The sequence below is a fragment of the Panthera onca genome, chromosome A2, assembly GCF_046562875.1.
Source record: "Panthera onca isolate mPanOnc1 chromosome A2, mPanOnc1 haplotype 2, whole genome shotgun sequence".
Classification (NCBI taxonomy): Eukaryota; Metazoa; Chordata; class Mammalia; order Carnivora; family Felidae; genus Panthera; species Panthera onca.
Genome location: NC_138340.1, coordinates 80,929,601 through 80,951,075, shown reverse-complemented (window position 1 = coordinate 80,951,075; position 21,475 = coordinate 80,929,601). Strand labels below are relative to the sequence as shown.

The following is a 21,475-nucleotide window of genomic DNA, read 5'->3' as shown; positions in this document are numbered from 1 at the left end:
ATTTCTGTTTGCATCCATCATGAGTGACACAGGTGGTTGCCTTAATAAAACCACTGAATGCTAACAGGATATTGTACACGAAAAATGAAGTATGAAGTAGAATTACTGTAATTATAGATGGGTTTTTTAGAAATAGCACTTTTTTTTTAGAAATAGCACTTTCTATTTTCATTAATAAAAGCAGTTGTCATTTCAGATAATTTGTTTTCAGAACTTTTCAGGACAACTTTCAGGAATTACAAAGATGTCTGGCATTCTTGTGTTCATTTTATTTGAAATGCACTTAAGGAGAGGATGGCCTGGATATGGACAATAGATGAAGATAATAACTTGAGGAAAACACCAGATAATGCTTCACAGATCTAATGAGTCAGTCTTTTGGGGTGGGAGTTGGTGGTTTTATTCAGAAGCACAGAGACACATATTCACTGGTTTTTTAAATAATTTTTTTAAAGTTTATTTATGTATTTTGAGAAAGAGAGAGAGAGAGAGAGAGAAGGAGAGAAAGAGAGAGAAAGGGAAAGGGGCACAGAGACAGGGAGAAAGAATCCCAAGCAGGCTCTACACCATCAGCACAGAGCCCAATGCGGGGCTCGAACCCATGAACCATATCATGACCTGAGCCGAAATCAAGAGTTGGGTGCCTAACTGACTGAGCCACTAGGTGCCTCTTCACTTTTGGAATATGAATAGGAACTTTTCAATTCTTTAATACTTTCTATGGTGCAGAGTGACTTCTTTGTTAATTAAATTCACTGCAACATAGTTGAGAAGTTAACGTGACCCTCTATTCTCAGTGCTGACAAGTGTCTTGCCTCATACATATAATTTCCAAATGATCAGGCAGAAATTCCTTTTATGAGTTCTCCATTAATTAATTACTACTCTTTTTGTTTGGAGGACAAGAACAGACAAACTAGATGATCAGTTGTTGAAAACTTAGCTGTATAACCAAGATTGTCTGTGGTTTTGGGAATCTCCCAAATATTTTATAATTAAATGTTAATATGGGAATGACATAATACATATGAATACCAATTCTCATTATAAACATAACACAATGCTTCAGTGGTGACTAGATATTAACTATTTATATATAATTTCAGATTTCATATTCAACATTATTATCATGTAAAATACTTTATATATCATTTTGAAGACCCAAATGATTTTCAAAGGTAAGTAAGATTGCAGAATTATACTCAAAGATGAATTTTCTTATCAAACTGCTAAATTTGGCTCATTCCAGTTTCCTTTAGCCTTGGGTTTATGGGTCAGTAATGATTTTCATAATTCATTTACAAAGCATGCTAGGAATTAAAATATTGAAGCATATTCAATAGCTTCAATAGCATATTTTTCTTTTTCAACGTTTTTTATTTATTTTTGGGACAGAGAGAGACAGAGCACGAACGGGGGAGGGGCAGAGAGAGAGGGAGACACAGAATGAGAAACAGGCTCCAGGCTCCGAGCCATCAGCCCAGAGCCCGACGCGGGGCTCGAACTCACAGACCGCGAGATCGTGACCTGGCTGAAGTCGGACGCTTAACCGACTGCGCCACCCAGGCGCCCCTTCAATAGCATATTGAAGAATGTAACCAAAGACAGAAAAGGCAGTCATCAAACTGTGAAGAATTCAAATTTGTTCACAAATTTACATGAGGTATGCTAAATTTATTTACAATTTAGCTTAATAGAAAAGTTATTTATTCATCAATTTCTACTTACAAAACACACTTAATGTTCTATTATGCTTAAATTCAATTTGGAGTATCCTACTTTGGCCTTCAAAAGACCTCAAAAGCCTAAAATGGAAATTAAAACAAGTTAAAATGACTTGTGGCTTCAATATATAAAGTACGTAATAAAAAAAAAGAAGTATAATTATTATTTTAAAATGCTTACTTGCAACCATGTCGAGTGCACTGTCCTCTGCCAGAACAGAATTTGAGACACGATGGACCAATATAAACTGCAGGCAGAGAAAAAACAGCAAGTAAAAATAAGGCAAAACAAGTGGAAAAACCAAGAAAACATCAGCATGTGAATCAATTTTGTGAAGCAACCCCCATGAAATCTAGTCCATTAAATGCATGTTATACACAGGAATCCAGGGTGACATATAGAGCACTATGTGACAAGTTAAGTGCTTAGCTACAAATTTGCTGGAAATGTTTTAAGTTAATTCTTTCAAGATTTTAATGTGTCTTAGCAAAAAAAAAAAAAAAAAAAGGTACGAACATATGATTTGGGTTCCTTAATGGAGTCTCTTTGGCTAAAATGATTTCAGGAAGAATATTAGTGCTTCTGAGTTGAACGTTCTACAGTTTAATTTCTTTAGGTAGAACTAATTTTCAAAGGACCAATTTGATATATCATGAAATGGAGACATTATAATTTAATTAAAAACTATAACTAACTCTTCCTTAATCCATCTGCACTAGATGAGCCTATCTGCTAGAAACCCATAGCCCCCTGTACTTTTCTCTTAATAATCTTTATAATTTGCAGTATATGCTTGTGTACATTTCTTTTCTTAAATAACATCTATCTATGCCAGTTGACCATAAGTTTGTGAGTGCGGAGTCACCACCTGATCTGCTTATTGTTACCTTGACAAGGCCCATCCCAGTACCTGATTCAGGATCTCAACTAACGCCATTAAATAAATAAATCCCAGGTTTTGCCTTCTAGGATAGTTGGTTGACACAACTGATGGGGTTGGAATAAATGTCTCTTATGTTCATCAATAACCAATATAATGCATCTCCTTGCTATGGAAGGGGAAACACTGAAAGCCATAGGTTACACTATGAAGAGTTTAGCTCAATTCTTAAACTGCTTTGCAAGATAAAATGACAATTTACAAGGCTTGGAGACAGGGGTGACTTGGGAGAGGAGAGAACTGTCATTTCAAAAGTATATAAACTAGAAGCAAATATGTTCAGGAGACAGAAATTTTCTATGACAGGAATTATCTGCTAGATTTTAGGAGAGTGACAGTAATGATTTTGAAGTTGTTTCCTGTTCTGTGCGGCTCTATAACCCTTTACTGTCAATACAAATCCCAATTCCAATAAAGCCTTTGCGCACTTGAACAAAAAAACAACTATAACTTCCATTCTTATCTGGGAGAAATCTATTAACATCTTGCAGATGATTGTTAAATATCCTTCTAAACATTAACCCATCCTTCCTGAAGTGGGGAGTTAAAATAAAATCTGTTGTGCATTGTCTTCTCAGAAATGCATATCTTTTCCTAAATGCTGGGCTTGACTGATAACGATGTTATAAACCTAAATTCTAATCACTGGAATATCAAGAAAAGGATTCCTAATGGTTGAATGGTAGGCTCTGAGATACTCAGGCTCAAATATATTTATAGATATTAAGCCTCTTGATAATCAGCACAATGAATAACATAACAAAGTGTGAAAAGGGAACAAAACCAATGAGGAATTAGAGATGCAACAGTTAAGACCTCACATGTTCAATTTTAGGCACAGATTTGCCATCCATTATCGTCTTTTTTTCTGTCTTGTAATCATGCCAAAATAGTTACATGATTTCATTTTATTTTTATTTTTTATTTGAGAGACAGAGAGAGAGAGCAAGCATGGGTATGGGAGAGGAGCGGGGGGTGGTGGGGGGAGAGAGAGAGAGAGAGAGAGAGAGAGAGAGAGAGAGAGAGAATCTCAAGCAGGCTCCATGCTCAGTGTGGAGCATAATGTGGGGCTGGATCCCATAACCCTGGGATCATGACCTGAGCCAAAATCAAGAGTCAAATGCTCAACCAACTGAGCCACCTAGGCATCCCTAAATGATTTCATTTTAAAATAAATTTCCCTGTGGCCAATGCTCCTACAAACACTTGTTCTCTGGAGCCAGTAATTCAAGTGTGATGCAAAGCAGGCCAGGAAAAACTCTTGGCTGAAGGAAACTGATGGTTGAGGAAGAGAGCAGATAGCAGGTTGAGTGGTTAAAGTTATGGGTTTTAGGTGTCAAATAAACCTGGATTAAAATTCCCGTTTCACTTGGAAACTCTGGATAAGTGATTTATCCTGTCTAAGCCTCAGTGTCCCTATTCTTTAAAGTGGGATAATAATCCTTGGAGGAAAGAGTAAATGAAATGTTCATGCTTAGCAGGCTGCCTGGAACCATACAGTTATGATCATCATGATATTGGGGTCAAGAATCCTTCCTGCTCAATCTGCCTTGCTGGGCTCCACTAGACAGCAAAGTGCTGAGAAATCAGGAAAGGGCTTCACTCTTCTGTAGCTTGGAAAAGCCTACAGACTGTGTTCCCAGAACATGATTTTATGGCTGCAGAAGGATTTATTCTAAGTTCTGTAAGTGCTTCATTGCAGTTTGCAGGGTCACTCTGGAGGCTGCCCTACAGTGTACCTATGTTCAAAAAGGTTCCACTGCAAAAAAAATTTCAACAATAAAACAAGACTCTTCAAGTCAATGAAAAAAAATTGCAATTAAGAATCGTGTCATCCTTCCCTGCAAACACTGGGGTCATCGGGATTCACAGCATGAGTAAGTTCATAGGTTCCTTTTTCCTATGAGTGTGGAAAGGTCAGCTTTGTTTTTACCCCTATTATTAATTTAATCAAGCTGAGAATATTAGAAAGTGATTAACAAACATACTTTGCCCTAGGATTTTCCGTTCTGCTAGGAATTTCAGGATAATTCTGAAAATACTTTCTGTACACACTAGCAGGGAAAACATATCTAACAAAAGTAGGATATTGACCTGTTTTTTTGTCTATGTTTGTTTTCCTTGACATCCTTTTGGCATTCCATAGTGAAGTGGGAGAGATTTCAGAAGTGTTGTTTGGCAAATTGGCACACATTTCTCTTGGGAAAGACTGAGTGTATGTCCTCTTCAAGCCTCATGAACAAGCCGGAGAGCAGGTCTTTTTTTGTGAACACCTCACACATAGAATGATAACAGAATCAAGATGATTCTGTCCCAAGTTTTGCATCTGACATACAGTGCTAACCATGCTCTTTTCATATATTCTTACCTTTTCTCATTCTACTCAAAACAAGATGGTGGGACCCTTTCTGACTTAGTAATTGCCTTGCTTAGGAAATTTAGATATTCTTTTCATAGGCTTATATGTGCTTCACAGCACTCTTAATTTCCTCATTTGCTTTAGTATTGGTTTTTTGATTTCTTTGATTATTATCAAAGTAATATAAGTTCATTATAGGACCCATAAAAGTATGACAGCAGGGGAAAAGTCACCCATATCCCACTATTCAGAGGTACATACTTATTCCCTAGAACTAGTGAACAGGCATTGTAATTCAAATGCTATGCAAAATGTTCTGCCAGTGGAGAAACTGCATTTTTAAAATTAATTAATTAATTTCTTTATTTATTCTGAGGGAGAGAGTGAGACAGAATAGGGGAGGGGCAGCGAGAGGAGAGAGAGAATGCTAAGCAGGCTCCTCACCACCAGCGCAGAGCCCCAGTGTGGGGCTTGAGCTCCTGAACTATGACATCATGATCTGAGTCAAAATCAAGAGCCGTTCGCTTAATCGACTGAGTCACCCAGGCGCCCAAAACTTCTTTTAAACAAATTAATCCTTTAGATGGTTTTGCAAACATACTATGTTTATACCTATATAACTAATGTGGTCTTTGAAGTCCGGGCCTTTTATTGGTCTTCTCTGAATACAGAGTGTTTAAAGAATTTACATTGGCTCATCAGTAAGTTTTCTTGCCTGAAGTTATTCCTGAGTTTCAAGAATGTACTCCACTAAATGTGTATCAATTTTTAAATTATTCAAAGTAGCAAAAAGATTATTAAAACATGGAAAATCAGCATGAAAGAATGAGGTAGGCTTTTCCTACTTTATAAAATCGATCAAAGTCAGTGGCTATGCTAAGTTTGCTTAAGTATTGACATTTTGTCCCTCCTTCCCTCCCTTTCTACTTCCTTGTAGTATAACTTTTCAGTCAAATTGATATACTCTGAAAATAGGAAATCGATGACTCTTCCTGTAATTCGAATTATTAAGAAAAACAGACTATTAACAACAAATATAAGAAATTGAGTCATGCATCCCAATAACTTAAAATATCTTCTCTCATGTGCACCTGTTATAAGTGATATTGGCTTTAAAGTTATGCAAAAATGATCAAATATTCGCTTAAAAATTAATGATAACAAAGGATATTTTATGTATATCTAAATTTTCTTGTTATACAGTTTTCTGAGAAGGAGGTAGAAGTTTCACTTCAGAACTTTCATTTGAGAGATGATGTTCCCTTAATGTGTGGTGTCTGCATCTAAAAGATAAGCTTTCCAGATGTTGTGGTAGTTACTAAGAGAAGAATGGCTCTTATTTTAATACATGCAGTATGGTAAGTATTTATGTTAATTTTGTGTAAAACATTCAAAGAAAATGTTAGGATATCCCCTGTCATCAACTGTGAATTTGAGTTTCAGGGCTTTTAAATTCTGTATGTTGAAACATTCTTGCATCTAATATTGCTGACTCTGCTGCCTTTTTTTTCTGATTGTGCATCCCTGGGCTTCTAACGGAATGCAAAGGAGAAAGGGAAGAAAGGGCGTTTAATGAATTGCAAGACCATGACTTAGAAATGTGATTAAGTCTGTGCCAACGAACAAAAGCACAGGAAGACTCTACATCAATGGCATGTGATTATGACAGGCATAAACTAACCATTATCAATTGCCCACATGTTTCCAAGGATTGGTCCCGTTTGTCTCCAGCGAATTCTGGTGTCCCTGGTTAGTGCTGCGTTAGGAAGGGGAATCGTTATTCGGTTCCACCTGCAAGAAATTTAGCACAAAACAGCTTCAAAACTACATTCACATCTTTTGAACCTATTTTACATGCTTTTGATGCTGTAGTTTCTGTATGCTTGGGACAGCACTAAAGTTTGGCAATAAAGTCTTTAAATTCACCTGTGGAGTTTGGCTACAGTTTTAAGACAAGCATGTAACTTCTAAAAACATTCATATCACACTAGAGTAATGGGTTTGTTCTTATTAGCAAGTGATATTTGTTTTGTTTTTAGATATTCCTTTAAGAAATTTTTACATCAATACTCAGACTTTAGATATTATTTGAGGATAAGCATCTGTGCAGACATGGGGCTGATTAGCATTGATTGCTTTCTATTTTTTGCTATTCCCTGGTCCTATGCACATTTAAATAGAGGCTAAGAAAGAAAATAATTCTCAACTTAACTTTGCCATGCTTGGAAATATTTTTTTATTGGTTTATCCAGTGTTTACTCTGTAAGGTGGTAAGTACTTGGCAGTCATCTTTAATTCTCTGCACAGCCCTCAAAGGGGTGTATCATTGTCCTTAATTTATGTGGAGAAAGGGGAAAGTTAGGGAGGAAATATCATTACCCAAGTAGATGGCAGAACCAGGATTTGAACCTGGTTCAATTGCACAGCTTAACTTTCTTCCACCTCTCTATGCTGCATCTTTCCCTAAGTAAGTAGTTTGGCAAGAAGCCTTTTGGCAATAACCATGGAATCACTACATAGAATTTAAACTTATGTCTAAGTTTAAGTTATATATATCCAAAATATAAAAGCCAAGAGCATAAATGAATGAATGACCCTACAAATTGTGATCCTGCATCAGATTTACTGGTTACTGTCGTTTTTTTGTTTGTTTGTTTGTTTGTTTGTTTTAATGAGATCCTTCCTAAATCACCTGAAGAAGAGAAAGCAGCTTCCTTACTTATTATGAAAAACTATTAGTCTTGAGCTTATTGGTAGATTTTGAGTCACAACATGAATTCAAATCTCCTGATATCTCAGAGAATTTACTCACCCACTGTAGTTTTCGGAGGAGTAGATAGTGCTGTGGGGGAGGTGGGGTCCAGCACAGATCTCGGGTAAACACTCAGTGTGGAGGAGGGACCAGGAACGCCCATGATTGGTGGAAAACTCCAGGCTGACACTGATAACACCAGAACAAGCACAACAAAAAAGGGCAAAGATAACAAAATGAAATGACTCACCTCTGGCTAAGTACAGTAAACACCTGCAGAACTAGTGTAACAAATTTTAAGATGCTGTGTCCAAAATCCTTGTTCTCCCCTCCACTGAAGTCTGACCAGCCTTCAAAGGGCAAACGGTTCAATTACGGCTATAGAAATGAACTATCTTTTGAAGCCAACAAATGGTAGTTTGAGTCTGTGCTCTCCAATTTGATAGATGGCAAGGCAATTACCACGTCTCACACTGCCACCTCATCCTGTGAATGTGAGACTCAAAAAATTCTTAGAAAGGACACGAGCAACACTTCTGAGAAGTGAAACGCAGGAGTCATAGCTCTTGAAGTGTTAATTGATTTCCGTGCCTATTATTAGGGGGTCACTAACCAACATGGGGTCAAGCTTTCCTTCAGTTATTTGTTTTTCTTTTCTCTCAGCAATCTGTCAGCATGGACGGCTGCCACAGCGCGTGCAAACACTTCTGATACCTAAGACCGAGCTCTTAGAACGAAGTCATTTCTACTTAAAATTATCCTATCACACTCTGCATATTAATTGAAGAGCTCTTCTTTGGGGGAAAGTGTGTATTTTTTTTTAAAGGATGTTTCATTAAAAATTCAGCTGAAAACCTACTGAGAAGTTGCTCCGACTTAATAGCCAAGTCCACATGTTCATTTTTTAGTTTTAAGATTTTATTTTTTAAGTAATCTCTACACCCGACATGGGGCTTCAACTCACAGCCCTGAGATCAAGAGTCACATGCTTTACCAACTGAGCCAGTCAGGTTCCCCCACATGTTCACTTTTAACTGGTTCACACACTCAAAAAATAGGGCTTCCTACCTGTTACCAGGCTGATGTGTTCCACATCCCAGATTAATGGAAAACTGTATCATGTGAGACATTGTAGAAGGCAGAACAGGTAAGACGTGGAAAAAATCCACAGCCCAGACATTCCTGTTATGTCCTTGATGGTTTTTTTGCCTTAGGCAAAATCTCGTAGCCTGAGTCTGAAGTTCAGGATTGATGACTACAGAAACTAAAGATGGAACCTTCAAAACAAAGGAAACCAAAATCATTCGTAATGCCCTCTACATGAGTCTGTGAGAATTCTCCTAGATTCAAGCTTGCAATTACTATGCATATAACTGCCATTTGTTAACCACCAGGGGAGGTCTTGTGTGTTCCATCTGTTATTTCGGGTAGTAGATGTGGTCTTCAGTGGGCATTTGTTTGAGTCACTTAGGACTCCTCCTTTGCAGGCACCTGGAGCTCTCTGTGTGTACTGATCAGGGCCCCTCTACCTGAAGATAAATGAGTGTAAGGTCCTTAAAGTTACCAAAGCATAGGTATCCATTTTATAGACCTTGGCACAAGACAAAAGCAACTTCGCATCAATACTTTATCATCAGTCCTCTTTTAAAGTGAATTTGTATGGTACCAACCATTGCCAAACTAGGTATTCTGAAAATATGACTCTAGGCAGTAACTGCCAGAGTCAACAAGTTAACCCATGATAACTTACATAACTCATTTGGTCTGTGGCGTGCAGATGACCAGGGCAGGTGTAACCCTAGCTAGTCACAGCTGGAAAACTAGTCCATTATGAAATCCCACGTGAGATAATTTGGGTAACCCTAGCAGATGGAGTGTGCGAATACCTTCTCTGGTTGTTCCCTATTCTAGCCTCAGTGTTAATCTCCTGTCTTCTAACTGAAACCATGAAATGCTAGGTACTGGCTGTATTCAAGCTCTTTATAGTACCAAGGGTGCCATCAATGTGGAGAAAAGCCTAACTAGTAATGAATGTGTGAGTGTAGTCTCAGCACAAATAAACCTACCACTAGAAAAAAATAATTCCACACCTAATGACAAGCATCACACATAATTTTGAAGATGTTTTCACATAACTACAGCCTGCAGATGTCCTAGATCCAAAGGGAAAGTAAAAGAGGCCAATTTCAGTGGCTATAATTAGCCAGAAAGAAAGAAAGAAAGAAAGAAAGAAAGAAAGAAAGAAAGAAAAAATAAAATAAAATAAAATAAAATAAAATAAAATAAAATAAAAGCAAAAGTAGTAATAATCTGTACTTATACAATGTCTTCTGCCTAGGAAATCTTAAAATGCTGGAAAAATGCCCATGATGCCTGATAACAAGTCTGTGAAGCTTTATAATTAGAACCACTTTTAGGGCTTTCTTGGGTACAAAAATCATTGTCAGAGTACTGGTCTCCCATCTTATAATCTCTGGTGGGGTCTAATTCATTTTTCCCAATAAAACCTCATTTTTCCTTTGTATCGGGGGGGAAAGTGAGTATTACAATGTCCATGTCACTTTTTAAGAAATCTGGCAAATTTCTGGGCTTCTAGAACAGAGTGTTCTCTTCTGCATCTAGGTTGGACTTCATGGTTTTGACTTTGACTTGTCTAGGGAAGTCTACAGTGGGGCCATTTGGCACGTGGATTGGCATATATACCTTATATGAGGAATAGGAAAGAGTATCCAGTGTAATGTGCTCTTTTCTTCCTTCAATCTTTGCATACAAGGTGACATCATTTTCATGAGAATCTCCAGGGTCACAAATTCCTCCTGTACAAAACAAAAAATTTAAGTTGTTAACTTAACTGCATCCATAAACAGTATAGTGTTAGCTTTCAAATAAAAAAAAATAACAACAGAAACCAGATGTCACTTAAGAATGACCATAAATAAAATTAACTAGACCCAAGGAAATAATTTGTAAAGATAGTTCAGAGCCATGCTAAAGATCAAAGACTTGATATCTGGGAAGGCCAAAGTTAACTATTGTGCTTCGTGAGACTGCTCAAATGACGGTCTGCAATGAGCTGTGGAACCTGTCCATATTTTAACCCACATTAAAAAGATGTACTCTGCTTTTTAATAAACTATCACTTCCTTACATTTAAGGTCTTAATGGCCAAAATTCGGAACCTATTGATAATGGTTTTTTAAAAATGATCAACTATTTCTGAACTGGTAATATTTAAACTGTTGCACACAGTATCTTCAATAGTTTAGCATATATTTGGTATTTGTATTTTAAATGCAGTTCATCTTACATTTTTCGTTTTTACTTCTGGTACCTCATTTGGTTGTTGGAGAGTGCAAACTATAAATATTCTGTATCACTCTACTTTACAGTCAAATGAAACAATGGAACATTAGAACTGAGAAGTAACTAAGATCATCCTGATGACAAAACTGAGTAACAGAACAGGTACCTGAAACTGAAAACCATTCAACTAATTGGTGGAAAAGCCATGAATCAATGGTATGTCTTTTAGCCCTTGACCCTCTATTCTTTTCACTACTGCATTCAGCCAATAATCCTTACTATTGCTGGCTTCTATGAACTGTCTGCAGAAACTGGATTTTAAAGGATTACATGTGTAACCAGAAACATCTCCCCACCTACCATTATCATTCATAACAGCAGCAATCACAATAGCAGGAATGTAGGTATGTACATGGATTTCCTGGAAAATATTCTATCCTTATGGTCCAAAAATTATAACGTTAACTCTTAATTTTATTACTCTTTCAAAAAATGCCCTCCAGTTTTTAAATTAATCACCATTAATGTTAATTTTCATCTATAGGCAATTTCTGCTGCTAATACTCTATAGTGACAGTAAGGCAACCTCAAAACTCTAGAACACCATCTGTAGGAAGAAAGAAAGAGAGAAAGAGACAAATAAAGAGAAAGAAAGAAAAAGGAAGAGAGGAGAAAAGAAAAAAGAAAAGAAAAGAAAAGAAAGATGGACTGATGGAGCAGTGGGGGAGGGAGAGAGGGAGGAAGGAAAGGAGGAATGTCTACTCCATTTCATCCTGGGTTATTGGGGTCGATCAGGAGAAATTGCTAATATGTGATGTTTTAAGTAAGAAAGCTAGACCTTAATTAGCATAAGAAGGATCATAATAACAGAAGTAACTTGGATGGTGGTAGTCATAAAGCATAGAAATATAGCATGTTACACCTGTTAGACATATATAACTTGGCATATAATAAATTTTATTGAGTTAACTAATCTGAAGATATGGTGATAATGTTACCCTCAACCTAACAGATGTTAGGATGTCCTTGTTTAAGGGCAACAAATGGTAGAGAAAACCTTCAGGATTCTGATATCTGCTGTCATAATTTTTAGCATTTCCTTACATACTTCTATATTATGGTTAAATATAGCTAGGAAAGTCATCCTAAACGACTGTCTCTGGGGGGAAAAGATCTGCATGAAAACTAAATTCCCATCTAAAAAAATGTAACTTCTTTATTAAGGACATACTAAAGACTTACAAAAAAGAACAAAGAAAAGGTGAAAAGTCACAGGCAGTGTGGATTTAAGCAACATACCCAGAGACATAGGGACTGAACCATCAGTACTCTCTAATTTCATTGATTTGTTCCCTGTAAATCTCTGCTCTCTTAAGAACAGTTCGTGAACTTCACCTGCCTTTCAGAGGGAGCTGAAACACACTTGAGAGCTCATCCAGCCCAGAATGACAGAAGAAGAAAGTCCAAAAGGAGCCAAGACTTTAAAAGGATGACAGACTTTATCTAAAAGATCCCTCTGGGGGCAATTTATCAGTTCTCTGAAGTTTCTGTGACAGCAGCTCGTACAGAAAGATACAGATTCCTTCTTCAGTTTCATTCGCTTTGATGTATTGTGGAAAGGTATGACTCAAGGGGCATTTTGTACAGCAATTCAAGTATAGAAGATTTCAATAAATACTAGATGGACAGTCAGTTTTAAAATATTTTGAGTCCTGTTTTAAGTAGCTTTTAAGATACTTACTTATATTGGGAAAGTGATTTTGTTATTTACTATGTATAGGGCATTGGGCTTAAGGGAAAATAGGCCCCAACCTCAAAAAATTTGTAATTTAGCAAAGAAAACAAGGTTAATATACACCAAAGAAGGATAATTAGTGGTAAACTGTATTGTGCTGCCATAATTGCCGTCAAAATTCAGAGAAAAGAGATACAGTGTGGGCTATGGGAGATGTTCAATAAATATGTTGAAGGAATAATGAATGAATGATGTACGTTAGGTTATTTTTGTCATATTCACTGCATTCTGGTTCTAAGAATAGTGTTGGATACTGGCCCTCCATGAATTTCTGTTGAATGAATGAATGAACGAATGTATGAATGAAGGAAACAGACCAGAGCCGAATTTTGAAAGTTGAGCAAATTTTCCAGAAATAGGCACAGTAGATGGATATGAACCCAGGGATGAAACCAGGAAGAACATATAGGCAGGGCCAGACAGGAAGGGAGTATGATCTTCCCTAGATTAACAACCAGGCACTGATTTTCCTAAGGTGCCATTATAAATTGTCTACCAAATCTTAGATCTCTTCCCATATTGCTTTCTTCTCCATCAGCTACCAAAGTTTTAAAGTCTTTCTACAGGTCCAGTCTTATCCTACCCAATCTTACCCTACTGTTCCGTCCTATTAAATCCTATCCTATGTGAAAACCACCTTTGTTAGATTCTGCTTTCTAAACCTCAAGATCTTAGACCCCATTTCTTTTCTTCTATTTACTGATGAATTTCTTGAAGGAATGGTCCTTTTTCAGTGACACATGCCTTTATTTCTTTTAACTTTACATACCTGGGTTTCCCATGCACCACACCATGGGGGATACTCTCTCTGAAGTCAGTCGGGGGGCTCTCAGCCCCTATCCTGGTTGGCCTCTCTGTGGCATTCCCTGCACTGCTGATCCCCACCCCCAAACCACACTCTTCCCTTCCTTCTTCAGTGCAGAATGGAACCTTCCTCCCACATATCTTTATGTCCTTTCTCAGCATCCTTTGTCTATATATATGCCTTCTACCTTTAACTAGATGAGGGTTCTCACTGAGCCTTTTTCATGCCCTTTGTTTACTCTGCCTTCTGTTTGGGAGAACACAGCAACTCTAGTGGCTCCAACTGTCACCTGTATGCTGATGATTTTCAAATCTGATTCAGACCCTGATGAGAATTTCCACCTTCATATGGCTTTCTGGAAGCCTCAACCTCAACACATCTAATGTCAGAATCTTCTAGTCCATATTTACTCTTTATTTATTTTTGGACATTTCCTATTTCAGGAAATGGTACCATTCTTCTACTCACCCAAGAAAGAAATCTCTGTCCTTTCCAATATTGTCCTCATAATCCCCATAGTCATTTGGGTGTGAACCTCAATTGTTGGTTCCTTCTCTTCAGCTACTTATTTTCTGTTCCCTCCTTCACATTGTTACCACTGTCACTGCCCTATTCTTTTGTTGCTTGGACTAGTGCAATAGTCTCCTAACTTAGTGTTGCCAGATAAAATACATTGCATGAACAATATTTATACAAAAAATTATTTGTTCTTTATCTGAAATTCAGATTTAAATAGGTAGAGGGGACTAAGAGGTACAAACTTCCAGTTATAAAATAAATAAGTCACGAGGATAAAAAGTACAGCATAGGGAATATTGTAAAAAATATTGTAATAATTGTATGGTGACAGATGGTAACTAAGATTCATCATAGGAGTTATTTTTAAATGAAACTATCGAATCACTATGATGTACACTTGAAACTAATAGGATATTGTATGTCAATTATACCTCAATTTAAAAAAAATTTAAAAAGCTATTTTGTTTTTCTTCCTTTCACTCTGGCAACCCTACCTAACCTTAACTGGTCTCCTGTTCTCTAATTTCTGACCATTTAAGTCTTTCCTTCACACTTGTGCCAGAGTTATCTTTCTAAAACACAGATGAGAATGTGTCACAGAACTGACAGAAATCATCTGATGGCTGCATGCTGCCTAGAGAAAGAGAATCTGAACTGCTCTTAGTTGATATTAAAGAAAACCACCACTCGGGGCGCCTGGGTGGCGTAGTCGGTTAAGCGTCCGACTTCAGCCAGGTCACGATCTCGCGGTCCGTGAGTTCGAGCCCCGCGTCGGGCTCTGGGCTGATGGCTCGGAGCCTGGAGCCTGTTTCGGATTCTGTGTCTCCCTCTCTCTCTGCCCCTCCCCCGTTCATGCTCTGTCTCTCTCTGTCCCAAAAATAAAATAAAAAACGTTGAAAAAAAAAAATTTAAAGAAAGAAAACCACCACTCGTCTCCGGTTCCCTTTTCCTGCTCCCCTTCTATCCTTCCATTCAGTTATACTGGGAAAATTCACCTGCCTCAAACATGTCATGCAAATTCACAATTGCTTTTTTTTTTTTTCCCCCAAAAATACTGGCTTTGCTTGGCATTCTCTTCTCCCTTCAAACCCTTAAATTTTTAAAAATATTCTTGGAGGATCCTGGGAAGATGGCGGCGTAGGAGGACGCTGGGCTCACCGCGCATCCTGCTGATCACTTAGATTCCACCTACACCTGCCTAAATAACCCAGAAAACCGCCAGAAGACTAGCAGAACGGAGTCTCCAGAGCCAAGCGCAGACGAGAGGCCCACGGAAGAGGGTAGGAAGGGTGGTGAGGCGGTGCACGCTACACGGACTGGCCGGAGGGAGCCGGGCAGAGGGGCGGCCCGCCGGCCAAGCAGAGCCCCAAGTCTGGCTGGCAAAAGCGGAGGGGCCGGACTGAGTGTGTTCCGACAGCAAGAAGGACTTGACATCTGGACGGTTATAAGCTAACAGCTCTGCCTGGAGAACGGAAGGGCTGGAGGACAACGGGAGGGAGAGTTGTTGAGCCCCAGACGACAGAGCTCAGCTTGGCGGGGAACAAATACAAAATCTAACAGCACACCTAAAGGAAACAGAAGCAGAACAGCAAAGATAGCCTGAATCCAGCAGAAGAAGAGAAATAATAAAGATCAGAGCAGAAATAAACAATATAGAATCTAAAAACACTGTAGAGCAGATCAACGAAACCAAGAGTTGGTTTTGTGTGGTTCACACAAAAAATGAACAACTTCATTCTATGAAGCCAGCATTACTTTGATTCCTAAACCAGACAGAGACCCAGTAAAAAAAGAGAACTACAGGCCAATATCCCTGATGAATACAGATGCAAAAATTCTCAGTAAGATAGTAGCAAATTGAATTCAACAGCATATAAAAAGAATTATTCACCATGATCAAGTGGGATTCATTCCTGGGCTGCAGGGCTGGTTCAACATTCGCAAATCAATCAATGTGATGCATCACATTAATAAAAGAAAAGATAAGAACCATATGATTCTGTCAATCGATGCAGAAAAGGCCTTTCACAAAATTCAGCAACCTTTCTTAATAAAAACCCTCGAGAAAGTCGGGATAGAAGGAACATACTTAAAGATCATAAAAGCCATTTATGAAAAGCCCACAGCTAATATCATCCTCAATGGGGAAAAACTGAGAGCTTTTTCCCTGAGATCAGGAACACGACAGGGATGTCCACCTCACCGCTGTTGTTTAACATAGTGTTGGAAGTTCTGGCATCAGCAATCAGACAACAAAAGGAAATCAAAGGTATCAAAATTGGCAAAGATGAAGTTAAGCTTTCACTTTTTGCAGATGACATGATATTATACATGAAAAATCTGATAGACTCCACCAGAAGTCTGCTAGAACTGATACATGAATTTAGCAAAGTTGCAGGATACAAAATCAATGTACAGAAATCAGTTGCATTCTTATACACTAATAATGAAGCAACAGAAAGACAAATAAAGAAACGGATCCCATTCACAATTGCACCAAGAAGCATAAAATACCTAGGAATAAATCTAACCAAAGATGTAAAAGATCTGTATGCTGAAAACTATAGAAAGCTTATGAAGGAAATTGAAGAAGATATAAAGAAATGGAAAAACATTCCATGCTCATGGATTGGAAGAATAAATATTGTCAAAATGTCAATACTACCCAAAGCTATCTACACATTCAATGCAATCCCAATCAAAATTGCACCAGCATTCTTCTCGAAACTAGAACAAGCAATCCTAAAATTCATATGGAACCACAAAAGGCCCCGAATAGCCAAAGTAATTTTGAAGAAGATGACCAAAGCAGGAGGCATCTCAATCCCAGACTTTAGCCTCTACCACAAAGCTATAATCATCAAGACAGCATGGTATTGGCACAAAAACAGACACATACACCAATGGAATAGAATAGAAACCCCAGAACTAGACCCACAAACGTATGGCCAACTAATCTTTGACAAAGAAGGAAAGAATATCCAATGGAAAAAGACAGTCTCTAACAAATGGTGCTGGGAGAACTGGACAGCAATATGCAGAAGATTGAAACTAGACCACTTTCTCACACCATTCACAAAAATAAACTCAAAATGGATAAAGGACCTGAATGTGAGACAGGAAACCATCAAAACCCTAGAGGAGAAAGCAGGACAAGACCTCTCTGACCTCAGCCATAGCAATTTCTTACTTGACACATCCCCAAAGGCAAGGGAATTAAAAGCAAAAATGAACTACTGGGACCTTATGAAGATAAAAAGCTTCTGTACAGCAAAGGAAACAACCAACAAAACTAAAAGGCAACCAACGGAATGGGAAAAGATATTTGCAAATGACATATCGGACAAAGGGCTAGTATCCAAAATCTATTAAGAGCTCACCAAACTCCACACCCGAAAAACAAATAATCCAGTGAAGAAATGGGCAGAAAACATGAATAGACACTTCTCTAAAGAAGACATCCGGATGGCCAACAGGCACATGAAAAGATGCTCAATGTCGCTCCTCATCAGGGAAATACAAATCAAAACCACACTCAGATATCACCTCACGCCAGTCAGAGTGGCCAAAATGAACAAATCAGGAGACTGTAGATGCTGGAGAGGATGTGGAGAAACGGGAACCCTCTTGCACTGTTGGTGGGAATGCAAACTGGTGCAGCCGCTCTGGAAAACAGTGTGGAGGTTCCTCAAAAAATTAAAAATAGACCTACCCTATGACCCGGCAATAGCACTGCTAGGAATTTACCCAAGGGATACAGGAGTACTGATGCATAGGGGCACTTGTATCCCAATGTTTATAGCAGCACTCTCAATAATAGCCAAATTATGGAAAGAGCCTAAATGTCCATCAGTGATGAATGGATAAAGAAATTGTGGTTTATATACACAATGGAGTACTACGTGGCAATGAGAAAGAACGAAATATGGCCCTTTGTAGCAACGTGGATGGAACTGGAGAGTGTGATGCTAAGTGAAATAAGCCATACAGAGAAAGACAGATACCATATGTTTTCACTCTTATGTGGATCCTGAGAAACTTAACAGAAACCCATGGGGGAGGGGAAGGGAAAAAAAAAGAGGTTAGAGTGGGAGAGAGCCAAAGCATAAGAGACTGTTAAAAACTGAGAACAAACTGAGGGTTGATGGGGGGTGGGAGAGAGGGGAAGGTGGGTGATGGGTATTGAGGAGGGCACCTTTTGGGATGAGCACTGGGTGTTGTATGGAAACCAATTTGACAATAAACTTCATATACTGAAAAAAAAATAAATTGGTACTTGAATCAATAAAAAAAATAAAAATAAAAAAATAAAAATATTCTTAACTCTTCATTTTAAATATGACTCTAAACTATACCATTCATATAATGGCAGAAGTGTAAGGACAGATTTTTTTATATTACAATTTTTATTCTGACTTTTGTATAAAATAAAATATCCCTTATTTCCCTATTTTTTGAGAGAACTATCATCTTCCTTTTGCATCTATTCCTTAGGTGTAAGTTATAATTTTTTTTGTGTGTTTAAAGTTTTTATTCAAATATAATGAACAGTGTTCTATTAGTTTCATATCCCTTAAGGTTTAAATTATGTCATTCTTCAAGGACAAGTTCAAATGCCATCTCCCTCATGAAATGTTGCTCTTCATATCCCTCAGCTGAAGTGACCTACAGTGTCCTTGGCACTGTCATAGCATCTTCATTTCATTACAGCCCATTACATTCTCTTTTTTAAAAATGTTTTTAATGTTTATTTATTTTTGAGAGAGATAGAGAGACACACACAGAGTGCGAATGGGGGAGGGGCAGAAAGAGAGGAAGGCACAGATTTCAAAGTAGACTCCAGGCTCTGAGCTATCAGCACAGAGCCTGATGAGGGGCTCGAACTCATGGACCATAAGATCATGACCTAAGCGAAAGTCGGACACTTAACCAACTGAGCTACCCAGGCGCCCCTACATTCTTTCTCTTTTTGTAAAAGAAAATTTAAATTCCAGGAGCACCTGGGTGGCTCAGTCGGTTAAGGTTCTGACTCTTGGTTTCAGCTCAGGCCACAAATTCATGGTTTGTACTGAGCCCTGCATTGGGCTCTGTGCTGACAGCAAAGAGCCTGCTTGGGATTCTCTCTCTCCCTCTCTGCCCCTCCCCTATTCATGTTCTCTAACTCTCTCTCTCAAAATAAATAAATAAATAAAATAAACATTTTATTTAAAATCTCAGTGTAGTTAACATATAGTGATAAATTAGTTTCAGGTGTACAATATAGTGATTCAACACTTCTGTACAACACCTGGTGCTCATCATGACAAGTGCCCTCCTTAATCCCCATGACCTACTTAGCCCATCTGCCCACTCACCTCCCCTCTGGTTAACCATCAATTTGTTCTCTGTAATTAAGAGTCTGTTTCTTTGTTTGTCTCTTTTTCCTTTGCTCATTTGTGTCTTAAATTCCACGTATGAGTGAAATCATATGGTAATTGTCTATCTCTGACTTTTAGATGTTACTTGTGGGCAAGGGATCTAAGTAATTTTTATATTGGTCTTACCTATTTTCATTAAGCAATGTTTTTTAACCCATTTTTAAAAGTTTATTCATTTTGAAAGGTAGAGGGGAAGGAAGGGTAGAGAGAATCCCAAGAAGGTTTTGTGCTGTTAACACTGAGCCCCATGTGGGGCTTGAACTCATGAACCTTGAGATCATGATCTGAGCTTAAATCAAGAGTCAAACGCTTAACCAACTGAGCCACCCAAGCACCCCAGTTGGGCACTGTTTTAAGGGACTTGCATGTATTCATTCACTGATCAGCACCTCTGAGATTCAGGTGCCACTATCACCCTCAATTGTATTCCCCACATATCCTAGCTTGGTGCTCTATATTCAGTCGCAATTCATTAATTTTTTAAATAAAATGGAGATGCTTTTATTTGGGATAATGTATTTTAGGCTCATTCAGATGAGTTTTTTTCCTCATTGTCAATATTATTTTAATTGCTTCATTAATAATCTGCTTTGTTTCCAAAAGAATTAAAGATGACTAAATCTTTTCTACAAAGGCACTTATGTAAACATGATGATGTCTTACAAAGGCACTGAATTGGATTGATGTACCATAATCTACTATGAAAAAAAGCAAGAATTCAAATATATTATGTGAAATGGTGAGAAGGTTAAATGCTTAAAATTAGAAGTACTGACATGCTGAATGTTTATTACAACTTTTTTGAGGGGAGGGTTAAGGTTTCCCAGGAATCTCTCTTCATAAAATGAGAGCCACTTTGAATTCTAATTAGGTAAAGAAAATGAACTCTGGGTCTTTCAATATACAAACCATTTCAGAGTCAAGGTGGGGCTATCCTTAACGTATGAAGATGACATTATCATATTTTATATCCACAACTTCCCTGTTATCAAACAGATCATCATTAAAAATGAAGTAGCATCAAGCAGCCAGTGTTTCAGAGCATGACATAATCTACAGTTTCCCATATCACTCCAAGCTGTGGGAAGCGAGGAACGTATGAGAGAAATAAACAGCCAGTGCTGAAGCCTGGACTCAGGGGGCCTGTTTGTCCTGATGAACTGACATCTTTGCAAGTAAGTTCAAAGGTGGTAAATGTTTATTTCCTCTTTCACTTCCAGGTGTTGCCTGTGCTTTTCCAGTCAATCAACAAGGAAGGCATGTGACACCTACTCACATTTCTGGAAGGACATTCAGCGAGAGAATATGTAACTAACACGATACATTTGAGAGGTCCCACATTTCAATGCGCTAATTCTTCCCTGGGTGTTTTTCTAAATGTTTACCCACTTATTTGTTCTACAATAATCTGGAGGAAAAAAACACAACAATTTCTAAACACTTTCTCTGGGTGTTTGCCACATATTAGAAAGTTGAGAGTATTATTAAAGTATTATAAACTTGTTTCTTGGCTTCCCACAAAAAAAAAAAACCAGTTATGCAATGATGATATATCCATGGAAACAAATGACTTACCTTGATGATTGTTTCTGGGGGAAGCCAGGGGCTTTGGACAAAGGAGTTAATTTGTTCTCAGCTTCTCTCCCATTGTCTTTTCAGCTATGACCACTGAGGGAGAGGTGGAGTGAAGGCATTTATCTCCAGGCCTATTAAGGCATGCCAGGACCAGTTCTCTTATAGGATGGTTCCAGCAGGGCTGGCCTGAAGCCGGTGTGAGCTTTTGCTCATCCAGCCCCATATTTCATGAATTTCGTTTTATGTTGTTAGACAACAATCTTACTTCCACAGGAATAGGGGCTG

The 21,475-nt window shown here is 38.1% G+C and overlaps 1 protein-coding gene across 1 annotated transcript in view; it reads right to left on the bottom strand.

Moving 5' to 3' along the window:
- Positions 1 to 21,475, bottom strand: part of RELN (reelin) — a 524,459-nt gene that overhangs the window by 168,661 nt on the left and 334,323 nt on the right. The window contains exons 13-17 of the mRNA XM_078442541.1: positions 10,480 to 10,592; positions 8,845 to 9,053; positions 7,837 to 7,965; positions 6,706 to 6,815; positions 1,906 to 1,972 (exon numbers count right to left, since the gene is read on the bottom strand). Coding sequence (XP_078298667.1) covers positions 1,906 to 1,972; positions 6,706 to 6,815; positions 7,837 to 7,965; positions 8,845 to 9,053; positions 10,480 to 10,592 — 628 coding nt within the window. The remainder of the gene's footprint in view (positions 1 to 1,905; positions 1,973 to 6,705; positions 6,816 to 7,836; positions 7,966 to 8,844; positions 9,054 to 10,479; positions 10,593 to 21,475) is intronic.